At 50.9% G+C, this 21497-nt stretch overlaps 1 protein-coding gene across 5 annotated transcripts; it reads right to left on the reverse strand.

The window, feature by feature from the left end:
* Positions 1-85: 85 nt before the first annotated feature.
* Positions 86-12915, reverse strand: MFSD2A (MFSD2 lysolipid transporter A, lysophospholipid). 5 transcript variants are annotated; one of them, XM_059883605.1, is made up of 14 exons: positions 12667-12915; positions 11058-11189; positions 9402-9526; positions 5347-5470; positions 5159-5237; positions 4662-4804; positions 4119-4209; positions 3879-4000; positions 3588-3671; positions 2752-2835; positions 2545-2657; positions 1964-2107; positions 1697-1873; positions 86-606 (listed from the first exon to the last, which is right to left on the reverse strand). In XM_059883605.1, exons 1-14 carry the CDS (start codon positions 12751-12753, stop codon positions 543-545), a joined length of 1569 nt encoding a protein of 522 aa, XP_059739588.1. In that variant the 5' UTR covers positions 12754-12915; the 3' UTR covers positions 86-542.
* Positions 12916-21497: the final 8582 nt, after the last annotated feature.

Here is a 21497-nt window from a genome sequence, read left to right on the forward strand (position 1 = left end):
ACACATTCTGGCTCCCTCTTACTCTCTGCATCCTGGAACAGAAGGGCTCAGTGAGTTGCTGAGAACAAAGGCAGAAACAGGCAGCTCAGTTTTCCAGCTTTTATGAAAATTAATAACATTAATAGCTTACAGACATATACATACATACACACTGCTATATACATGGTCATTAAGTTATTAATTAGTCTCTGTATACAACGTTTCTACATTAGTGTTCCAGGCTAGGCCCAATCAGTCCTTGGCATATTCACAGTAGCAGTCCCTGGGCTTGGCCCCTAGGGTGGTCACAGGGAGGCCGGCGGCTGATGCCCGCCCCATGATAGGCACAGGAGGTGTCCTGGGTCACTTACTATGAAGTCTTTAGCTCCCTTCCTGGCATCTGGAGACCAGCTATTCAGGGAGCAGCCTACGATGAAGTCTTTAGCTCCCTTCCTGGCATCTGGAGACCAGCTATGCAGGGAGCAGGCAAGCGGGCCTTGATTCCTCGTGTGGCCTGGTGACCCAGGCCCTGTATATAGTGGCTTCGGGCCATCCAGTAGGTACTAGAGGATGCTGGCCAGTTCTGTAGAGTCTGTGTCAGAGCAGCCTGAGCTGCTGGCCTCTTCCCTGCAAGAACCAGAGGAGACGGGTTGGAGGAAGCATCCTTACTCACCTGCTTGTTCCCCGAGGGATCTTGGCTCTGCAGGCTTAGCTGACTGCCAGGTTAGTCTAAATCACAGGACAGTGCTTGTTCACTCCCACTCTCAGCCCAGAAACTGCTGAGGTTTGTTCACTGTTCCTGCTGTCCTCAAGGCACCCCAAGTTCCAGTACTACATCCTGGCCTGGGCGGGTTGATGAGCTGGCATAACTCACTCCACCCTGCTCTCTGGTCTTCACACTGAAGTCCTGCATGCCAGGAGAGCCATGAAGAGTATGGGCTCTGGAGTTAGAATACAGGGGCTCAAACCCCAGGTCTGCCCCTTATCACTTGTCACACTTCTGATTAAGCCTCACTTTCGTCATCTGCAGAGTGAGAATCACAGGAATCTCTGATGCCCAAGGCTGTTAAGATGACCACAGGAGATCATGAGCACACTCTCTAAAATGTAAACCGCCTTAGGTGACAGGGATTTTTTTTTGTATCATTCACTAGACCAAGGCCTGGCACACAGGCTTCCCATATACGTACTTGATGAATGAATAAACGTAAAACCAACTCAGCATAAGCAGACAGCAAAGGGCTCAAGAAACATTAACTAGGAGACTTTCCCAGTGGTCCAGTGGTTAAGAATCCACCCTCCAATGCAAGGGGATGTAGTCTTTAGCTCCCTTCCTGGCATCTGGAGACTCATCGATTCGATTCCTGGTTGAGGAACTAAGATCCCACATACTGAGGGGCACCTAAGCCCGCATACTGCAACTACAGAGGTCCCATGCCGTAACTAGAGCAGCCTGCATGCTGCAACAAAGATTCTGTGTGCTGCAACTCGATGCAGCCAAATAATAAATATTTTTTAAAAATAAAATAGTCAAAAAGAAGAAAAGATACATCAACTGCCATTGTGATGAACTGGCAGAGGGGAAGGGCAGAGGAGAAGCGGTGGAGGGGAAGATGTTTGGGAGGCAGATCCGAGCTTGGCAGCTCCAGGAGGTGCTTTTCAAGGGCTTAGACTGGATGATGCTCTTTTGTCCACCAACCATCCCTTGCCCACTCACCTCAGAGCCTGCAGGGCCTTCTTGTTCTGCCGCCGCTTCTCCTCATCAATGGGGTACAGCTTGAAGAGCAGCAGGCCTATGAGGATGAGGACTATGGGAGCCATGGTCACCAGCATCTTCAGCGTGAACTTGACACGTGCCGGCTGGGAGCAGCCACGGGTCTGGTACCCGGTGAAGCTGTGGGGCCCAGTGGTTAGGGGAGTGGTGAGGAGGGGGCACCTGGGGCCTGCCCCTGCCCAGCATTACCCAGACCCCCACCCCACTCACTCCAGACTGAGGGTGGAGATGCCCAGAGAGACTCCAGAGGCAAACTTGGTGAAGAAGACGTAGAAGGAGAAGAAGATGGGCTCGGTCCCGTGGATGTGGGGCTGCTTCAAGTGGAAGTCATCAATGACGTCGGGCAGCATGGACCTGCACACAGGGGTGGCGGCCATGAGCACCCTCCCACCTAGCAACGCCAGGCCTCCACTAGCCCGTGTGGTCCAGGTCAATAAGAGTGCTCCTCTGGGAGCTGGCAGTTCTATAGTACACACACACAGTTCAGTGATGAGATGGCAACTTCACGTGAATCAAAAAAGAAGGCCTCTTCCTCTGAGATGAAGTAGCCCCACATGTAGCTGCTCAGCTGGGCAAGTAAAGTACAGGGTTTGAACCCCCATTTCCCATCCTGACTAGGTGTGCTCAAGCAGTTCACAATCTGTACAACTGTACCGGGAGGACCTGCCCCACTCCCAACCTGGACCTGCAGAAAGAGAAGTCCCCACAGATTCTCCCTAAGGAGTTTCAGAACTGGGGAGCTGGGAGGCTGGGGAACATACCAATATATATATATATATATATATACTTACCATGGTAGTAAGAAGGCAGCTGCAACGCTGATGCCAGCTGCCACAGCCACCACGTATGTGACAATCAGATTACTCTCCATGAGGGCCACCAAGATGAGAAATGGCACTGCTGACTAGGAGAGTGGGTGTAGGAAGATGAGTCAGCTGGGGGGCTCCCAGCAGTAACCCCCAGGCCAGCCCAGGCCCTACCCTTTCAGCCCCACTCACCGAGATTCCAATGTACACAGCTGTCTTTTTGCCAAACCGGGTTAGGAACCACTGCCAGATGGGGATGGTGACTGTGGCTGAGAACTGTGGAGGGGCAAAGGGGTGAAGAAGTGGGTTAGAGCCCTGGAATCCCTCTTGCCCTTCCCAGGACTCCAAAGGTGTTGCTAGCCCTGACCAGGAGCAGCCAGCTGCCATCCCCTGGATTGCTCCACGGCAGCTGATGGCTCTTCAAGGAGCTAGGACAAAGTCCTGATCTTATCTGCTGCCCTCTGAATACAGAACTCTGAGTTCTGGCCTCCACATCTTTGCTTTCGCTATGCTTTCTACTTGAACATCTAACCCCAATGCTTTCTTTTTTCTCCAGTGTTACTAAGATATAATTGACAAGAACATTGTACTAGTTACTAGTTCAAGGTATACAATATAAAGATATTTTTAAAATATTTATTTGGCTGTGCCAGGTCTTAGTTGCAGCACGCAGGATCTTTTTTTTTTTTCCCCCATAGTTGCAGCATGCAAACTCTTAGTTACAGGATCTTCTGTGGCGGCATGTGGGAGCTAGTTCCCTGGCCAGGGACTGAACCCAGACCCCCTGCGTTGGGAATGTGGAGTCTTAGCCACTGGACCACCAGGGAGTCCCAATAAAGATTTGATATATGTACCCAAACTCTTTCTTTCATAGTCCTACCTAAGCCACTGTAGGTCAGATCCAAATGTTCTGAGAAGCCTCCCTCATCCCTCACGATCTTGGCCAGTCTGGGAAATATCCTCTGGCTATCCAAAGAACCATCTCACTGCCTAAGCCCCTTCAGCCACCCTTGGGACCCCACACGCACCATGATTGCCAGGAGCAGATTCTGGAATTCGTTCCGAAAGCCCAAGGTGTAGGTACAAAACAAGGCAAAGTTCCCCTCCACCAGCTGGGGGCCAGGACGGTGTGGCAGGAAGAAAGACAAAGAAACAGGTGCTGATGGAGCTGAGCCTCGAAGACTCTTTGCATGCTCGGGGGACCTCTGCTCACCCCACCCCCCATCCCACCTGTCCCTCAGGCCCTGTCACATTCTAAGGCCTATCCCATCCCCTATTGCACTCCCCCATCAGGCCGAGCATATCAGAGCCCCACTCACCATGAAAGCCAAGGAGGTGAAGAGGAAGCCGGCAATAAGCTTGATGTACGGCCCATGGCTCATGACCAGCCGGAGGCCCCGAAAGAAGGGCATCTGCTTGGTCTGCTGAGTCTCGTAGGATTCTGGGGGCCAGAGGGGACAGTGAGCAGGAGCAGAGGCCCCTCCCAGAGTCTAAGGCCCAGGCAGAGGGACAAAAACTGCCCCACGATGGGGCCTGTACCCCTCCCTGGGACCCCTCACCTCTCTGTTCCCGCACGCCCAGGATCAAGATGACAGCACAGATGACATAGATGGAGGCAATGACTCCTGCCGCCAGCAGGTATGCATTTTGCTATAAAGCAGGTAAAGATCACATAGAGACACAGTCAGTCTGATTTCATCCCAGCTCCCAGCAGCTCTACTCAATGACCTTTGATCAGTCCCTTCTCTGGGGGCCTCTCTGTCTCCATCTGTGAAATGAGAAAGTTAGCTTGGGCCTACTGCTGCTTCCCAAGGCTGGAACAAGCCCAGATGAACTCTAAAAAGGCCAGGATGTGGAGTCTGAAAGCCCACAGTTCAAATCTTCCGAAACCTAGTTTCTGCAACTCACTAGCTATATTACATTGGACAAATTATTTAGCCTTTCAGTGCATCAGTTTCCTTATCTGCAAAGTGGACATATTAAAACTATATGTAACAAATGCCCAACAAATTACCAACACTAGCCATTATTACTATTCTGAGGATAACTGCAAACCCCATCATTCCTCATCTTCCCCCATCCCTGCCCTGCCAAGAACTCACCGTTTCTTTGATCGAGGTGGAACTCTGCGTGCGATTGACTGTAGAAGCATTGGCATCTGGGATACAAGGCGAATCTGCTTGGCCCACGATCTGCCCCTGGATTGCTGTGCCCAGCACTGTACCTAACACCTCCACGGTCATCCCTGAGTAGAAAAAAAGGTCCTTTGGAAGGGCCGCATGGCTTGTGGGCCCCCAGGGAGGAACGTCAGATGGATAGAAGCCCCAGAAGCTCTAGCCCCGAGAGATGGAAACAGCTCCAGATGGAATGGTTATAGATGGCATCTTGGCTTAAACTTGTGGCTTTGCTGTGTGACCTCTGCCTGGTCCTTGTACCTCTCTGGTCTCAAGAGAGCAATCAGTTATTTTTCAGTATGGTTTCACACCTTCTCCCAAGAGCAGAGAGCTGAGCCCAAAAGGGAAGAAACATGGTAGGAGAGTCAAGGAGTGGGGGACTCTGGGTGCCTGGTGGGTGGGATCAGTGGGCGGGGGAAACTTACGATAGGCAGTGGCAGAATCACGCTCACTCTGCTCCGTGCTGATGAACATGGTGAGAGCTGAGTAGGGAACGTGGAAACACTGGCATGGAAGAGAGGCCCTCGGCCAGTCAGACGATGGACAGACAGATGTGGCTTTGGGCACCAACCCCGGAGGCCCCAGGGACTTCCTTCCCCCTGCCCACACTCACCGTGACCAGCGTTTCAAAGAGGCAGTAGAAAAGCAAGTACCACAGGGTCTGGCCCTGGTGGAAGTCGGGCACGAACCAGATGAGGAAGTAGGCGATGATGGCCAGGGGGGTGGAGAAGGTGATCCTGAGGAAGGGGAGAGTCTGAGTGGGAGCTGGATGCCAAAACCCTAGGATTCGGGCCCGGCCTGGACTCTTCAGCAGCCCCACAGGGTGCTGGTGGGAAGGAAATTCCTCCCTCTGGATCCACCCACCCCAGGGTCTCTGGGAAGGTACTGATGGCCAACCCTGGAAGGGCAGACTGAGACAGGGTTCTGGCCTACAATTCCGAGCATGGAGCAGGAGGTCAGACCCTTCTGAGTCTTGACTGCCTCTCCCCAGGGGTTAAGGCTCTAGACACAGGGGCTTTCTATGGGCTGGGGGATGAGAATGGAGGCTGAGACTTTGGGGAGAAGAAGCAGCCCCAGTGCTGGGGTTCTCACCATTGTGTGTACACACGGGGTGAAGGGAGGCTAATTCCAGGGGAAGATTTCCTTCTGGAGCGGCCACAAGGGAGGACTGGGCCCCGTGAAATAACTATAAGCAGGGTTGGGGGTGGCAAAGGTCTGCCTCCCCACATGTGAATCCCATGGTCCAGAAAGATCCCACATGCTGCAGAGCAACGGAACCCATGCCCCACTACTGAACCTGTGCTCCGCAACAAGAGAAGCCCTCCACCATGAGAAGCCCATGAACTTCAGCTAGAGAGAGGTCCCTGCAACTGGAGAAAGCCTGTGTGCAGCACCCAAGACCCAGTGCTGTCAAACATAAAATAAATAAAATCTTAAAAAAATAGAAAAGGCAGCTGAGAACCAAGGCCATGGAGACCCATGGTTAGAAGGGCCCACAATTCAGGGATCCAGTTCTGGCTCTACTACTAACTATTAATAACTTGGTCTTGGGCAAGTTATTTACCTTCTCTGAGACTCATTTTCTCATCTGTAAAATGAGAGTAGTAAGAACACCTACCTCACCTTCAACATTTACTCAAGAAATATTCAAATGCTAACTCTGAGCTGAGTGCTATTCTAATGACTTGGGATGGATCAGGAAACAAAACAGACAAATCACTGCCCTCATGACATTCACATGCTAGTTGGCAAACGAAAAAAAATAAACATAAGATATGTACTATCCAGCCTTAAAAAGGGATGAAATTCTGAAACATGCTACAGTATAAACCTAGAAGTGACACAGAAAGACAAATCTGGTATGATCCCACTTAGATGGGTCAGATTCACAGACAGAAGACAGTTGGTTGCCAGGGGCTAGAGGGAAAGAAGGAATGAAGAGTTAGTGTTTAATGGGTACAGAGTTTCAGTTTGGAAAAAGTTCTGGAGATGGTTGTGCAACAGTGTGACCATACTTAATGCCACTGAATTGTACACTCGAAAATGGCTAAAATGGTAAATTAAAAAAATTTTAAATAGTGTATTTTATCACACACACGCACAAAAGCTACATAACGTATTAGATGGTAATTAAGTGTTATGGAAAATAGAAAGCAGGCTGAAGAGGATTAAGAGTATGGGGGTACAATCCATAGCCAAGTGGCCTGAGTTGCCCTCATTGAGAAGGTGACCTCTGTGCCAAGATGAGCGGGAGTTGGCCTTGCAGAGCCTGCAGGGCAAGGGTGCTCAGGCCGGAAATGTGCCCCAGCAGGTCTGGGGAGTACCAAGGAGGTCAGGGGGCTGGAGTATGGGAGATGGAATTAGGAGATGAACTTGGAGAGGAAAAGGGATGCCTGGGCTCTGCAGGCCACTGTAAGGACTTGGGCTCTGCGTCATTGGGTTGAAGTAGTTAATATTAAAATGTAGACCAGCGCTTGGGACACAGCGCCGTGATTATCACACCAGGAAAGCCCAGCAGGAGACTTCAGGAGCTGCAAAGCCCTGGGCTGGGACTCCGACCTCAGGCCCAGCCCTGCCACATCTGCCACGTGGCCCTGCCGACACCCTGCCCCTCACTGGCGGCCTTGGGAACTCCAGGAAAGCGTTTGTCAAAGTCTTCCTGGTCTGAAAAGGAAGACCTAAATGCTGACTGAGGGCAGGGGCTGATCTGAGGCCTAGGAGGAGAGGGGCGTCCCAGGGCTCATGAACCCCTGGAAGGCCCAGCCTCTTCTTACACTGGAAGGAGAAGCGTTCCCAGGTCCTGACAGGTATGGATGGAGAGTTGGGTCATGTGTATTACATGGCAGCCTTCAGCACGCACTCAGATGGGGGTGGGGGACCACGCAGATATTGCCAGGAGGTCCCACCCAGACAGCTGAGGACATGTCCAGAGACATGCGTCAAATCAGAAACCAGCCCTAAGGGCCCTCAGCTACTTCACCAAGTGGGCTGCCACACCTGCCCAGGCAGGCAAGATGGCCTCGGATCCTACCTCCCACAGAGAGGGCTTCCTCCCCTCCCCCTGCCTCACCCCACCCCACCCCTCCTCTCCTGTCCCAAATCCTCCCAGAACAAGGGCTGCTCTGGCAGCCCTCGCCAAAATACTCCCGTCCAAGCAGCCGGCCGCTGAGGAAGCTGAGGAACCAAATGTGACTGAAAGTAACCCGGGTTACTGCTGCCTCAGGCTGGCCCGAGTGGCTGCCTGCCATTGGCTGTGCCTCATGAGGAGATGTGGCAGCGGAGCCCCGCCCCCCACCAGCTGCCAGGGAGGCGGGTACAACGGACTGCGGGTACAGGCGGGTACAGGGCCCCTGAGGCAGTCTCAGGGGCTGGCTCCCTGGGAGCCCCAGCATCCTGCGCAGGTAAGGCAGGCTCTCCTGTCCCCTGGCCACAAAGCCTGGATCAAAGGCCTCGACCTGGGCCTTCGCCAGGGGCTGGCGGGGTTTTGGAGGGAGGGGGGCCTCGTGGGAAAGGAAGCTGTGGGTGGGGGGGCAGGGACTGTGGGAAGAGCTTTGAAGGCCTTGAAGGCCGGAGACCAGGTATGCGCGCCCCTGGGGCAGGAAGGCGCCCACTTGAGCGTGGATGGGCCAGAGATGAAAGGGGTATGTCCTCCTCCCCCCCAACCACCAAGCAGGATGTCCTGGAGGGAACCAGAGCTCCGGCCTGTTCGCCTGTCCCTTGTGCCTGCCTTTGCCGTCTGATCTGTGGCACCACCTCCCCCAACCCTGCCTCACAGTCTGAAGCTGAGGAGTGTAGGCTTTGTATCAAAGGAAAAGGTCGTTCTCAGGGCCCAAGAAGCCAGAGGTTATGCACTCCCATTCTCGGTTTTATCATCCACCCATACCCCACCTCCAGGAGCCACTCTGCAGGGGTGCCCAGTTATATATTACTTAATGTGTCAGGCACTGTTCTAAGTACGTTATATGCTGTGTGTGTGTATTAGTCACTCGGTCAGGTCCGACTCTTTGCAAACCCATGGACTGTAGCTCACCAGGTTCCTCTGTCCATGGAATTCCCCAGGCAAGAATACTGGAGTGGGTTGCCATTCCTTTCTCCAGAGGCTCTTCCCAACCCAGGGATTGAACCCACATCTCCCGCAATGCAGGCAGAGTCTTTACTGTCTGAGCCACCAGGGAAGCCAAGTACATTATATATTACAAAATTTAATTTTCACCACAACCCAGTGAGGAAGATATAATTATTATCTCCACTGTGCAGATGAAGGAACTTGAGGCTGAGGAGTTAAACTGTCTTGCCCAAGGTGGTACAGCTATAAGTGGTCAAGTTGGTATTAAAACTGAGGCAGGCTGGCTCCAGAATGTAACCTTTCAACCGCTATAGGAAGTGATGGAGTGGAGAGGTTAGAATTCCAGTTTCATGGAAGGGAAAGGACCTTGGGGAGGAATGGGGCCTGAGACAGGGGAATCTTCTCAGTCTAACAGCTAGACCAGCCTGAACTGGCAAGAGTTCCAGTGCCCATGACTGGTCCAGCTGAGGCCCTGCTGAGGCTTTTGCCATCATTCCTTCTTCTCACCTCCCAGTCTGACAAACCAGAGGGAAGAACCATGGGGTAGCAGACACACCAGAGGCCCCGCCTTCTACCACCATGAAGGAGCATCTTCTACTCACCAGGGCATGAGGCGGCCCAGGCGGGTCCAGGGAGATTTGCTAATGCAGAAGCCCACCAGGGGGTCTGTGATGGCATCCCAAGCTCGGCCCACGAATAGGATGATGGAAGCAGAGAAAGGATCCACCTGGGATGAGTAACAGGAAAAAGATGACTCCCTCTTCCTTCATCTGATGGGCAACCTCAACCCTCACTGATGGGCAAAAGCGGGGGTCCCTCCCCACTTCAGCCAGGCCATTAGGACCCTGTACTGCTCCTACCCAGGCCTCAAGCATCATCACTTGCCTTGTTAATAATGATAATAACAGTCACCCAATAGCAGTGGTACTGTGTGTCTCCTGAGAAACTTTGCCAGGTCCCCCCTCTTCTGTCCTCCCCTCCACTGCCTTTGAAAACTCATCAATTAGACTGAATCCAGATTGCATTTCCTTGTCTCCCTCTCACAAGCCCCTAACCACCTGATGCCAGAACGAGCATTTGAGGGACTTCCCTAGTGGTCTAGTGTCTAAGACTCTATGCTCACAATGCAGGGGGCCCAGGTTTGACTCTTGGAGGGGGAATAAGATCTCACATGCTGCAACTAAGTGTAACTAAGACCCAGTGCAGCCAAATAAAAGCAGAGATAGCATTTTCTGGGTCACCACAGTGGCCCTCAGTTTTCCCATCTGTATAATGGTGTATGATCCCTATTTTACAGGGTCGAGCTCTATCTTGGATGTGGAAAAAGGATTAAATAGAGTAGGCTGTTACCATCACTACCCATTAAAGTTATACCTCTGCCTCCAGAACTTCTCGGCTTATAGACAATTTTTCTGGACTCTTCTTTATTCAAGGCTCTGCTATTACTATCACTATTACTATTACTCCAAGAAGATGGAGAGGACTTTCCTCGTCTGACTTTTCTAACTTTTTACATTTTGACAGGGGGTTAGTCGTATTTGCACCCAACTTAGGACCCAGGGCATGGGAGTTGCTTGGAAACTAGCTACTTAAAGGGAGTCATTTGTCCTATCTGGGGCTCAGGGTTCCCCATCTGTAAGCGGATACCACTAAGATGCCTTGTTTGCAAAGTCAGAAGTTACATGCAAAAGACAGCCGGTGTGTGCACCCTGAGAGCCTTGGCAGTTTGGCCTCCCACTCTTGCACCAGACAAGGTGAATTCTCAGGATGCCAGGCTGCTGGCCGAGGAGCCCTGTGACACCCTAAGTACCCTGTGAGGGCCCCTCTGTCCACTTGCATGCCTCTGCTCCTTAGGTGAAGGTGGGATGCACCTCATCCACAGGCCTGACAACATCCACCAATCTCCGAGCCAAGCCAGCTGACTGCCGTCCAACTGGGGACATGGTGTGCCAGTCTCTTCTAAGAACGTCAGAGCGGGCTTTATTCTCTCACACCATTGCCTACCCCTCCAGGCTCTGTTGCTTTTGCCAGGCAAGGAGGAGTTGCCTGACCTTGCCAGCTAAGACTCCTGGGGCTGAGAGACTCCCCTTCTGGATACTCTCCAAAGCCTTATTTCTACTCCACTGTGACTCTGAGAGGCAGAAGTGGAGGGGTGCCTAGTCCCATTTCCCAGTTGAGGGGAAAAACTCTAGCCTAGAGTCCGTAGTCTCTCCCACCTTGGGATGATGGAGGAGCCCTAGGGAGTTCAGCTCACTCACCTGAGCTACATCCAACAGGTAGATCTGCAGGAAGAACCCCAGGGCACATCCCGTCACCTGATACGGGGCTCCCCCAACTGCATAGCATAGTTTGTTGCAAATGGACAACTGTTTTTTCTTCTTTGGTTCCTTCTGGGAAGAAGAGCAAAGAATGAAGAGACCTGGAGACGAGACTGGCCTCCATTGTAGAACTTTCCAGAGCCAAGACCATCCCTCTAACCAACTCTGCCAGGAAGGATAATTCTGCCTTGCCCTGTTACCACCCAGGGAAGAGTTCACTTCTCACAAGAAAAGAGAGGTCTTCTCTGTTTTTAAAAATCTGGAAAAGGCGAATTCATACTGAAGAAGTAGCCCCTAAGCCACCTCACCCCAACCCCAGATCATCAGTGCCCCATCCCTTAATGACTCCCCCCCCCGCAAGGCCTCAATCATGTTTCTTTCCAAGTTGAAGGGGGAGTATGCTCCAGCAGTGAACCTGTCCCCACCTGGCACCAACTGCCACAACCTGAAAATCCTCTTGCTGCCAAAAGCTGCCTAAGCCCAGGCCTGGCTCCCGCCATAGTTCAGAGGGTAGAACCCACCTGCCTACTGGGTGAGAGCTCTAGAGATCTTTAAGGGCCCAGCCCAGTTGGCTGTAGGCACAGCTGTTCCTTCCATCTGTCCCAGAGCCTCCCTGGCCCCTGGAGGCAGCCAGACCTTCAGGCAAACCCAGGAGATGCCCTCCCCTACCTCTCCCTGTCCCCCTCCCCCAGTGCCCAGGGGATCTTGTTGTGGGGACTGGGGAATAGGGGGTAGGAAAGCCTCTAGGTGCTGGGTTGGGCCCTCTCTGGGTGGGGCACTAGGGAGGTTAAGGTTGCCCAGGGAAAGTAGATTACTCATACATTGCAGCAGCATTAATTGCTTACCCAGGCTCCTTCCAAAGATCGGTTAATAAAATTAAAACGAAAAGGCAGTCACCTCCCAGGCAGATATATTGCCTGGGATCCCTCTCTGGGGCCGCCTGATGTCACTGGGTCCTTCATTACGTCCAGAGAGCTGGGAATGGGGCCGAAAGTCAAGACAGGCAAAGCGCAAAGTGTACGCGCGGCCGATACCTACACTCACACAGAGCCTACAGGATGCGGCTCCTTTAAGAGCAGAGCTCTTGTTTTATGAATGAACTTGATCCGCCCTCGCCCTCGCCGAAGAGTTGAGAAGCTAGCGTAGGATGTGGGGGTGGGGAGTAGGCGGATGAGAGATGGGGGACCAAGGTGGGTTTCCCAGATTTCTGGGGTCTCCCTGCCGTCTAAGGCAGCAAACTTTAGCGGCTGATCACAGAGGAACGGAAACCTGCTAGGCAGAGCCGGGCACCACGTGGAGCTGCCTGTAAGGCTGCTCTCCAGAAATGCCCAGAGCTGGGGTGGGCAAAAGGGGGGCCTGGCGCCTACAAACCTTTTCCATCACTCCCCGCCTCCAGGGCACCCCCAGAGCTCTCTCCTGCCTCTGAGTTCTTCTGTCCCTGGCTTAGCCCAGTGTGTCCCAGAACCAGGCTTATCCCGCGACGCCCCCATCTCATCCTGGCCCCCCATCCCAGACCCTCCATCTGGGGTTGCGGGGACCTCACCTTCACCTGGACCGGGCGTTCACCGGCTTGGAGGATGCCAGTGGGCAGAAGTCCCGCGGCGGAGCCGCTCTCGGCGCCCTCTCCTTTGGCCATGACCCGCGGGCCACGCCGCCCGGGGACCGGGAAGCCGGGATGCTCCTCTGCTCCGCGGGCCTCCGCTCCGCCCGGGCTCGCGTTGTAGTTGTAGCCGCCGCCGCCACTTCGGTCGCCGCACACAAGTTAACCCGGCAGGCGGCTGGGCGAAGCACTCACTCCCCTGCACGCCCCCCGCGCCTCTTAAAGGTTCGTCCAGCCCTCTCTGATCTGGCCAATCCTGGAGCTTTGCTACCCCGCCTCCAGCCAATCCTGGAGCGCGCCGGTCCTCCCGCCTGCCCAAACCACCCGGCCTGCTAGCTGGTGCCATCCAGCCACGTTCTCTAGTCCGGAACCCGTATCCGGCTGCGCGTGCTCCGCGCAACATCGGGGGAAGGCCTGGAGACCCACCTGACACGCACGAGGAAACTGAAGCCCAAGGCTAAAAGTGACCTGCCCACGGACCCCCAGAGTGAGTTCTCCCAGAGCGAGATCTACACCTCATGACTTCGAACCCGCAGGTCCAGGAAAAGTAGGGGCTCCAAAGCCCACTGCCGCCTTTTAACTTCTGGAATCAAGTCGAGTCTCCTTCTGCTCTAAACCTGGAGTATGTAGCGCTGGCACTTTCCTAACCGACGCCTCTCTCTCTTTCCCCAAGATGGACTATTTCTTCTTATGGACAGAGGCATCTTTGCGGTCCTCCTGATGGGGGAGAAAGACAAGCTGAGGTAACCAGGCAACGCAAAGGCAACGCTTTGCCTTGGGCAGAAACCCCCACTTTGTGGAAAGGCGTGGAGACCACAGCCGTTAGCACACAATGATAGCAACAGCAGCATTTTATGGAGAACTTCCTCCAGGCTTGACAGGATCTCCTTCAGCCCTTTAACCACCCTGTGAGGGTGGTACTATTATTATCTCCGTTTTACAACTAAGGGGAGGAAAACGCAAATGAAATAGCTGTAATGTGGCAGAGCCAGGGCTAGGTTTTGCCCCATTTCAAAGCCTTCCCTCTTCATTGCACCGCCGCTATCCCTCTCAGCAAAAATGAAAAGGCTGAACCTGTCTCCCCAACAAGAAGCCCTGGGATATAGGAAGCCCTGAGTTGAAACAGTCAAGGAAAGATTTGAAAGAGTGCTAAATAATCTGCTCCTTGAAAGAAGGTGGGAGGGGAATTCCCCGGGCGGTTCAGTGGTTAGGACTCTGAGGGCACTCCATCACTGGTGGAGAATTAAGATCCTGTAAAGCCTTGGGGTCTGGCCAAAAGAAAAAGAAAGAAGATGGGGGGCCAGACAGATGTCGAAAAACAGTCTTTTACCACCGGTGTGTCCCTTGTGTCACCGTCACTCCTGGCTTCCCAGACACTCAAGAGGCCAAGAGGGGGCCAGTTGGCACTGACCAGTGAAGTGATTGCTCAAAGGCCACTCAATCCTTTGCCTGTGGTTGCTGTGTCAGGTCCTTTTTTCTTTCATAAAATCTTATTGCCAGCAGGAGAGATAAGGTCTCGCAGCCCCATGATGGCCACACCAAGCTTCCTCATCTGCCTTAGAAAATCCCCATCTTGGCCACTGCTGAGAGCCAAGGTGAGGCAGCTGAATTGGTGCAAAGGGCCTGGACTGGCCCCCATGGCTCTGCCATGAGCTGCGTGACACTCTTCTATGTCTGCCCTTCTCTGGGCTTGAGTCCACAGCCCTAACATCCTCAGCCCTAGGGGATTACACTGCATCAGAAGTGATTTAGACCCCAGTCAAACCTTGAGCTCTCAGAAAGTAAGAATCACATCTTTTTCACTCCTGTTTCCCCACTGACTAGCTGGGGGCCTGATTCATAGTAGGAACTTAAATATGTATTCAGTGATGCCTGCTCAGTCTCCCTAAGGGACAGCACAAGGGGAGCCCATTCAGAAAAGCCCCAGGCTCCTCCATTTACTAGTTGTGTGGTTGATCCTGGGCAACCCAGTTAACTGTCCTACATTTATAAGGTAGAGATATTAAATGACCACCTGTTTTGAGTATGAAACCAGAAAATTCAGGGGAAGTGCTTAGCACAAATGCCTGGGAGCCAAGGCTGGGCTGGTCCCCTCTCTTGGCTCGATTCCAGTCTGAAAGTGTAGCAGTGTAAGATTCCAGATATGGCCTGACCAAGCGAGAACAATAGGCCTATTATTTCCCGCAGTCTGGACACGACACATTGTTAATGCAGCCTAAGACTGCTGGGCTTCAGAGTCTTTCTCTCCCATGACTAGTTCCCATCAGGTTGTGGTCAATTAAATTATTCAGATCCTTTTCGCTGGAACTGGGGTCAAGTCAGGTCTCTCCCCGACCCTCTGCTTTGTGTAGTGTCTCCCCCTTCATGAAGCTCACAGGACAACAGTGTCTTCTTGCTTATTTCAGCTTGTTGAAATTGTTTTCAGTGCTGGTTCTATTGCCTCCTGTTTCCTCCCCCTTTCGGTTTATTTTTCTGTTTTTGTTTTGTTTTTTAAATTTTGGCTGCACCATGTGGCATGCAGGACCCTAGTTCCCCTGTTGGGAATTGAACCTGCGCCCCCTACATTGGAAGGTGGAATCCCAGCTATTGGACCAATGGAGGAAATTCTGCTCCCTCTCTAATTTTAGATCCAGGCTGCTCCTCTCCACTTCAACTACACCATCTGGTCTATTGATCAGGACAGAGTCCCACAACGCTCCACAAGAGACACTCTTCACCACTGACTGAGTTAGGGTCCTGCTATTATACAACAGCTCCCAATTGCTGGGCAAGCACGGTGCCAAGTGCTTTATGTATATACCATCTCATTTCCTCACAACATCAGTGGGTAGTTGATGAATCTGAGGCTAAGAGAGGGAAAGCAGGGACCGGTTTTACACGCCCAGAGTCAAGCCCCTTTTTCTGACCATGTGCTTGGCTGTAAATTTGTCACTCAGAAATGCTGGCTTCCGGCTACACACAGTCCTGACTACGTGCCTGCATGGCCGTCTTGGCTATTGTCTCTCCTACCCTCTTTCCCCCTCACCACCAGGCCTGGAGCCCAAGGGGCTTTGCTGAGGCTCCAGGCCAAGATGGGCAAAAGGCAACCTTATCAGCTCCATTAGCCTCAGGAACCTGGAGCAGAGACCTGGACCCTTTCTTCACAGCAACAGTCTTTTCATCTAGGATAGTAGTGAGAACAAGGGCTTCTCCTTGAGGAGCAGAAAGGCAGCTCCCCACTCAGTGATGAAACTACCCTTGTGGCCATCCTTGACCTTTTCCAGATGTAGCCTAGTCTCACAGCCAAGGGCAAATACATTTCAGAGCTCCCCTTGTTGATTTCCACTTGTCTGTGCCCTCACAGTGCACCATGCCCAGCTTGAAGGGCTTCTTCATACCCTAGCGTACTCCCCTGAGGGGCTTTGGGGAACGCCGCTGGGTCCCCTGAGCTTCTTTGGAGACAGAGAAGCAGAGTTAAATGCAAAGATTCGAAGGACAAGTCACTGGCTTCATAGACTATCTCTACCATACAGTTTGTGCATATGTACGAGCTCAGTTGTTCAGTTGTCTCGGACCCTTGCACCCCCATAAACTAACCCGCTGGGCTTCTCTGTGAGATTTTCCAGGCAAGTATACTGGAGTGGCGGAGAAGGCAATGGCACCCCACTCCAGTACTCTTGCCTGGAAAATCCATGGACGGAGGAGCCTGGTAGGCTGCAGTCCATGGGGTTGCTAAGAGTCGGATACGACTGAGTGACTTCACTTTCACTTTTCACTTTCTTGCATTGGAGAAGGAAATGGCAACCCACTCCAGTATTCTTGCCTGGAGAATCCCAGGGACGGGGAGGCCTGGTGGGCTGCCGTCTATGGGGTTGCACAGAGTCGGACACGACTGAAGCAACTTAGCAGCAGCATACTGGAGTGGCTTGCCGTTTCCTTCTGCAGGGGATCTTTCTGACCATACAGTTTACTCTTGGGCAAATTACAAAATCTCTTTGAGCCTCACTTATCTCACCTGTCAAATGAAGATAATAATTCTATATATCTCACAGTGTAGTCATGAGGATTAAGTAGGGTCCGTAGAACAGTGTTTGGCCTTGAGTAAGAACTTAAGCAGAAATCCCTGGTGGTTCAGTGGTTAAGAATCCACCTGCTAAAGTAGGGGACATGGGTTCAATCCCTGATCCAGGAAGATTCCACTTGCTGTGGAGCAACTGAACCTGTGTGCCACAACTACTGAGCCACACACTGCAACTGCTGAAGTCCACATGCCCTCAAGTGCATGCTCCACAACGAGAGAAGCTGCTGCAATGAGAAGCCCTCTCCCCACAACTAGACAAAGCCCGTGTGCAGCAACAAAGGCCCAGCATGGCCAAAAAATACATAAATAAAATTTAAAAAAAATTTTAATGCCCCAGAGAGCTTCTTAACTCCATTCAAAAAATAAATAAATAAATAAAAACAAAGAGCGTGGATTGCCTTTTAAAAATATTTGTCATCATTATCAGCATCACCACAGTCACTATCATCGATAGTATCGATTAAAGTGGTGAGACCACACCAAATAACATCATTAAAGTCAGAGGGGAGAAAATTTGATATAAATGGCTAGGGACTAGATTTATATCTGGTGATTCAAGATGGTTTTTCTAACCCAGTGGGGTGCTGCCAGGACAGGCTAAAAGATTGTTGCTAAGTGAAGGTGTTGTCAGGTGCCAGGGTTGTCAAGTAGAATAACAATGTGTTATCCTGTGGTAAGATCTCTTTCGTCCTTAAATGGCAGATCTACCATCCTGACTTCTGGAAAAAAGGAGCCCAGCCCATGCTTTAAAACACACTTATCTCAACTTATGAGGTCCTGCTTAGTCACTCAGTCATGCCCTACTCTTGCAATCCCATGAACTGTAGCTGACCAGGCTCCTCTGTTCATGGGATCTCCAGGCAAGAATATTGGAATGGGTAGCCATTCCTTCCTCCAGGGGATCTTCCTGATCCAGGGATTGAACCCGGGTCTTCTGCATTGCAGGTGGATTCTTTACTGTCTGAGCCACTAGGGAAGCCCATACTTATCTCAAGAGCCACTCTTAAGTTTATACCTTGGTTGGTGCTTATGGCAGAAAGTGAAGAGGAACTAAAGAGCCTCTTGATGAAAGTGAAAGAGGAGAGTGAAAAAGTTGGCTTAAAACTCAGCATTAAAAAAACGAAGATCAGTCTCAGGCCGTATCAGCCTGAAGGCGCCCGATCTCGTCTGATCTCGGAAAAAAACGAAGATCATGACCTCCAGTCCCATCATTTCATGGCAAATAGATGGGAAACAATGGAAACAGTGAGAGACTTTATTTTCTTGGGCTCCAAAATCACTGCAGATGGTGACCGCAGCCATGAAATTAAAAGACGCTTCCTCCTTGGAAGATAAGCTATGACAAACCTAGACAGCATATTAAAAACCAGACAATACTTTGCCAAAAAAGTTCCATCTAGTCAAAAGAAAGAAAAGTGAAGTTGCTTAGTCGTGTCCGACTCTGTGACCCCATGGACTGTAGCCTACCAGGCTCCTCCATCTGTGGAATTTTCCAAGCCAGAGTACTGGAGTGGGTTACCATTTCCTTCTCCAGGGGATCTTCCCGACCCCGGGATCAAACCTGGGTCTCCCGCATTGCAGGCAGACACTGTACCATCTGAGCCATGGTTTTTCCGATAGTCATGTATGGATGTGAGAGTTGGACCATAAAGAAGGCTAAGCGCTGAAGAATTGATGCTTTTGAACTGTGGTGTTGAAGAAGACTCTTGAGAGTCCCTTGGACAGCAAGGAGATCAAACCAGTCAATTCTAAAGGAAATCAGTCCTGAAAATAATTGGAAGGACTGATGCTGAAGCTTAAACTCCAACACTTTGGCCAGCTGTTGCGAAGGGCTGACTCATTTGAAAAGACCCTGATGTTGGGAAAGATTGAAGGCAGGAGGAGAAGGGGACAACAGAGGATGAGATGGTTGGATGGCATCACTGACTCAATGGACATGAGTTTGAGCAAGCTCCGGGAGATGGTGAAAGACAGGAAGCCTGGTGTGCTGCAGTTCATAGGATTGCAAAGAGTTGGACACAGCTGAGCTGAACTGGATAGTGGTGGTCTGAGGTCTGAGGCCAGGAAATGGCCAGGCTGAAGAGCTTAGGGCTGGGCAAGCATTGGAGTAGCCTGAGGCTATTCTGCACCCAGTCCTTTTGTTTGATGAAAGGGCAGATGAAAGGGCAGAAAGTAGAAAGGAGAGACTCCTGAGGGTCCCAAGAGAAACTCTTCGTGTAGAAAGTAGCTTTTCAAGTCATCTGAGGCTACCAGTTGTGAAGTAGAGTATCTCTTGGCATATCAATAAATAAGGATGTAACAGCCATCAGTGATTTGGGGCCTCCAGATGTGAATAAGGGCTCCCAAAGGGAAAACAAAGCCTGAGATCCAGCAGATGGTGCCACCGCATTCCCCCTCACCCCTTCCCTATGATTGCTGAGGAGCTAGGGGATGGGGTGGGGAGTAAGAAAAAAAAAAAAAAAAACAGGACGCAGGTCCCAGATATTTGAGATGTGTATGAATGAAATGACTTTAATAATCTCAGACTCTCGCATCTTCCCATATATAGAAGAGTGCTAATTTCCTTAACTTGAGATATCTGGTTTTCCTTAATTGACAGTAATCTTTGATGTTCAGACTGCCTGCCCCACTTTGTTACAAACTTCTATATATCCTGACTCCTTCCCCCCAGCTCCTTGGAGCAGTTTCTCAGGACTACCAGAGACACTGCCTTCTAGGCTTGAAGTCATAACATTCTCACCAAATAAAACACTTTCTGCTTTCAGGTTGTGACTATATTTTTTAGTAGACAGTTTTGGCAACCAACACGAAGGGACCCAGAGCAGATTCCTTCTCCTCCACCTGAGCTCTACAGGAATCTGGAGCCTTGGTACCAGCAGAGGCCCCTTGTGCCCATCCATCTCCTTGGGAGTTCAGATAGATTTGATTGAGTCTCTTCTGGTTCTAGGATCTCTCGTATTGGTTGAAGATCCCTAGTTTTATTTGGTGAGGTATAGCAGGTCCTTGCCCCCTCTCACTTGAAAGTTCCTGGGCGGGGGGCACTCAGTTGAAAAACACTGAGGCCCACCCACAGTCTAGATACTGAGTGGGACTCGGTTAAAAATACCGAGGAATACCCCCTCCCAGTTGTAAGACACTGAAAGGGGTTAATTAACAGATAAAGAGGGAAATACCCATCCAGTTAGAAGATACCTTGAAATACCCACCGAGGAATCCCCAGATCTTTGTTGAAAGACACCGAGCTTGCTACGTTGTAGGAGGCTGAGCAGTCTGTGCTGAGTAGTTAGGTAAGAGCCTGATCTGACTCTTTTCCTCAGTTTGGCTGCTTTAATAGAATTTGTTGGGGTAAAAGTGAAAATATTCCATGAAAGCTTTACTCTGAGGAAAAGGAACATAGCTCCCAGCCAGTTATAGTTTTTTCAGGTGACTGAGAAATTTATGGGAGTAGAGGAACCAGAGATCAAATTGCCAACATCCGCTGGATTATGGAAAAAGCAAGAGAGTTCCAGAAAAACACCTATTTCTGCTTTATGGACTATGTCAAAGCCTTTGACTGTGTGGATCACAATAAACTGTGGAAAATTCTGAAAGAGATAGGAATACCAGACCACCTGACCTGCCTCTTGAGAAACCTGTACGCAGGTCAGGAAGCAACAGTTAGAACTGGACATGGAGCAACAGACTGGTTCCAAATAGGAAAAGGAGTACGTCAAGGCTGTATATTGTTACCCTGCTTGTTTAACTTATATGCAGAGTACATCATGAGAAACACTGGACTGGAAGAAACACAAGCTGGAATCAAGATTGCCAGGAGAAATATCAATAACCTCAGATATGCAGATGACATCACCCTTATGGCAGAAAGTGAAGAGGAACTAAAAAGCCTCTTGATAAAAGTGAAAGAGGAGAGTGAAAAAGTTGGCTTAAAGTTCAACATTCAGAAAACAAAGATCATGGCATCCGGTCCCATCACTTCATGGGAAATAGATGGGGAAACAGTGGAAACAGTGTCAGACTTTATTTTTTTGGGGCTCCAAAATCACTTCAGATGGTAATTGCAGCCATGAAATTAAAAGATACTTACTCCTTGGAAGGAAAGTTATGACCAATCTAGATAGCATATTCAAAAGCAGAGACATTACTTTGCCAACAAAAGTCCGGCTAGTCAAGGCTATGGTTTTTCCAGTGGTCATGTATGGATGTGAGAGTTGGACTGTGAAGAAGGCTGAGCACCGAAGAATTGATGCTTTTGAACTGTGGTGTTGGAGAAGACTCTTGAGAGTCCCTTGGACTGCAAGGAGATCCAACCAGTCCATTCTGAAGGAGATCAGCCCTGGGATTTCTTTGGAAGGAATGATGCTAAAGCTGAAACTCCAGTACTTTGGCCACCTCATTCGAAGAGTTGACTCATTGGAAAAGACTTTGATGCTGGGAGGGATTGGGGGCAGGAGGAGAAGGGGACGACGGAGGATGAGATGGCTGGATGGCATCACTGACTCGATGGACGTGAGTCTGAGTGAACTCCGGGAGTTGGTGATGGACAGGGAGGCCTGGCATGCTGAGATTCATGGGGTCGTGGAGAGTCGGACATGACTGAGCGACTGAACTGAACTAAACTGAGAGGCTGCGTCCTCATACTGAGCAGTGGTCCCACAGAGAAATCCTCTCATTAATTAAAAAAATTGCTCACCTGGGGGAAACAAATAAGAACTGGACATTC

Source organism: Bos taurus, chromosome 3 (assembly GCF_002263795.3).
Source record: "Bos taurus isolate L1 Dominette 01449 registration number 42190680 breed Hereford chromosome 3, ARS-UCD2.0, whole genome shotgun sequence".
Lineage (NCBI taxonomy): Eukaryota > Metazoa > Chordata > Mammalia > Artiodactyla > Bovidae > Bos > Bos taurus.

Bases quoted from the DNA above. Each gene is read 5' to 3' on its own strand.
- MFSD2A (XM_024987806.2), bottom strand. From the start codon at position 12,753: ATGGCCAAAGGAGAGGGCGCCGAGAGCGGCTCCGCCGCGGGACTTCTG. The intron at 5,238-5,346 runs GTGAGTGTGGGC...CTTCCATGCCAG, and splicing joins TCTTTGAAACGCTGGTCACG to TGTTTCCACGTTCCCTACTC. The intron at 607-1,696 runs GTGAGTGGGCAA...TGGTTCTTGCAG, and splicing joins AAGGCCCTGCAGGCTCTGAG to GGAAGAGGCCAGCAGCTCAG.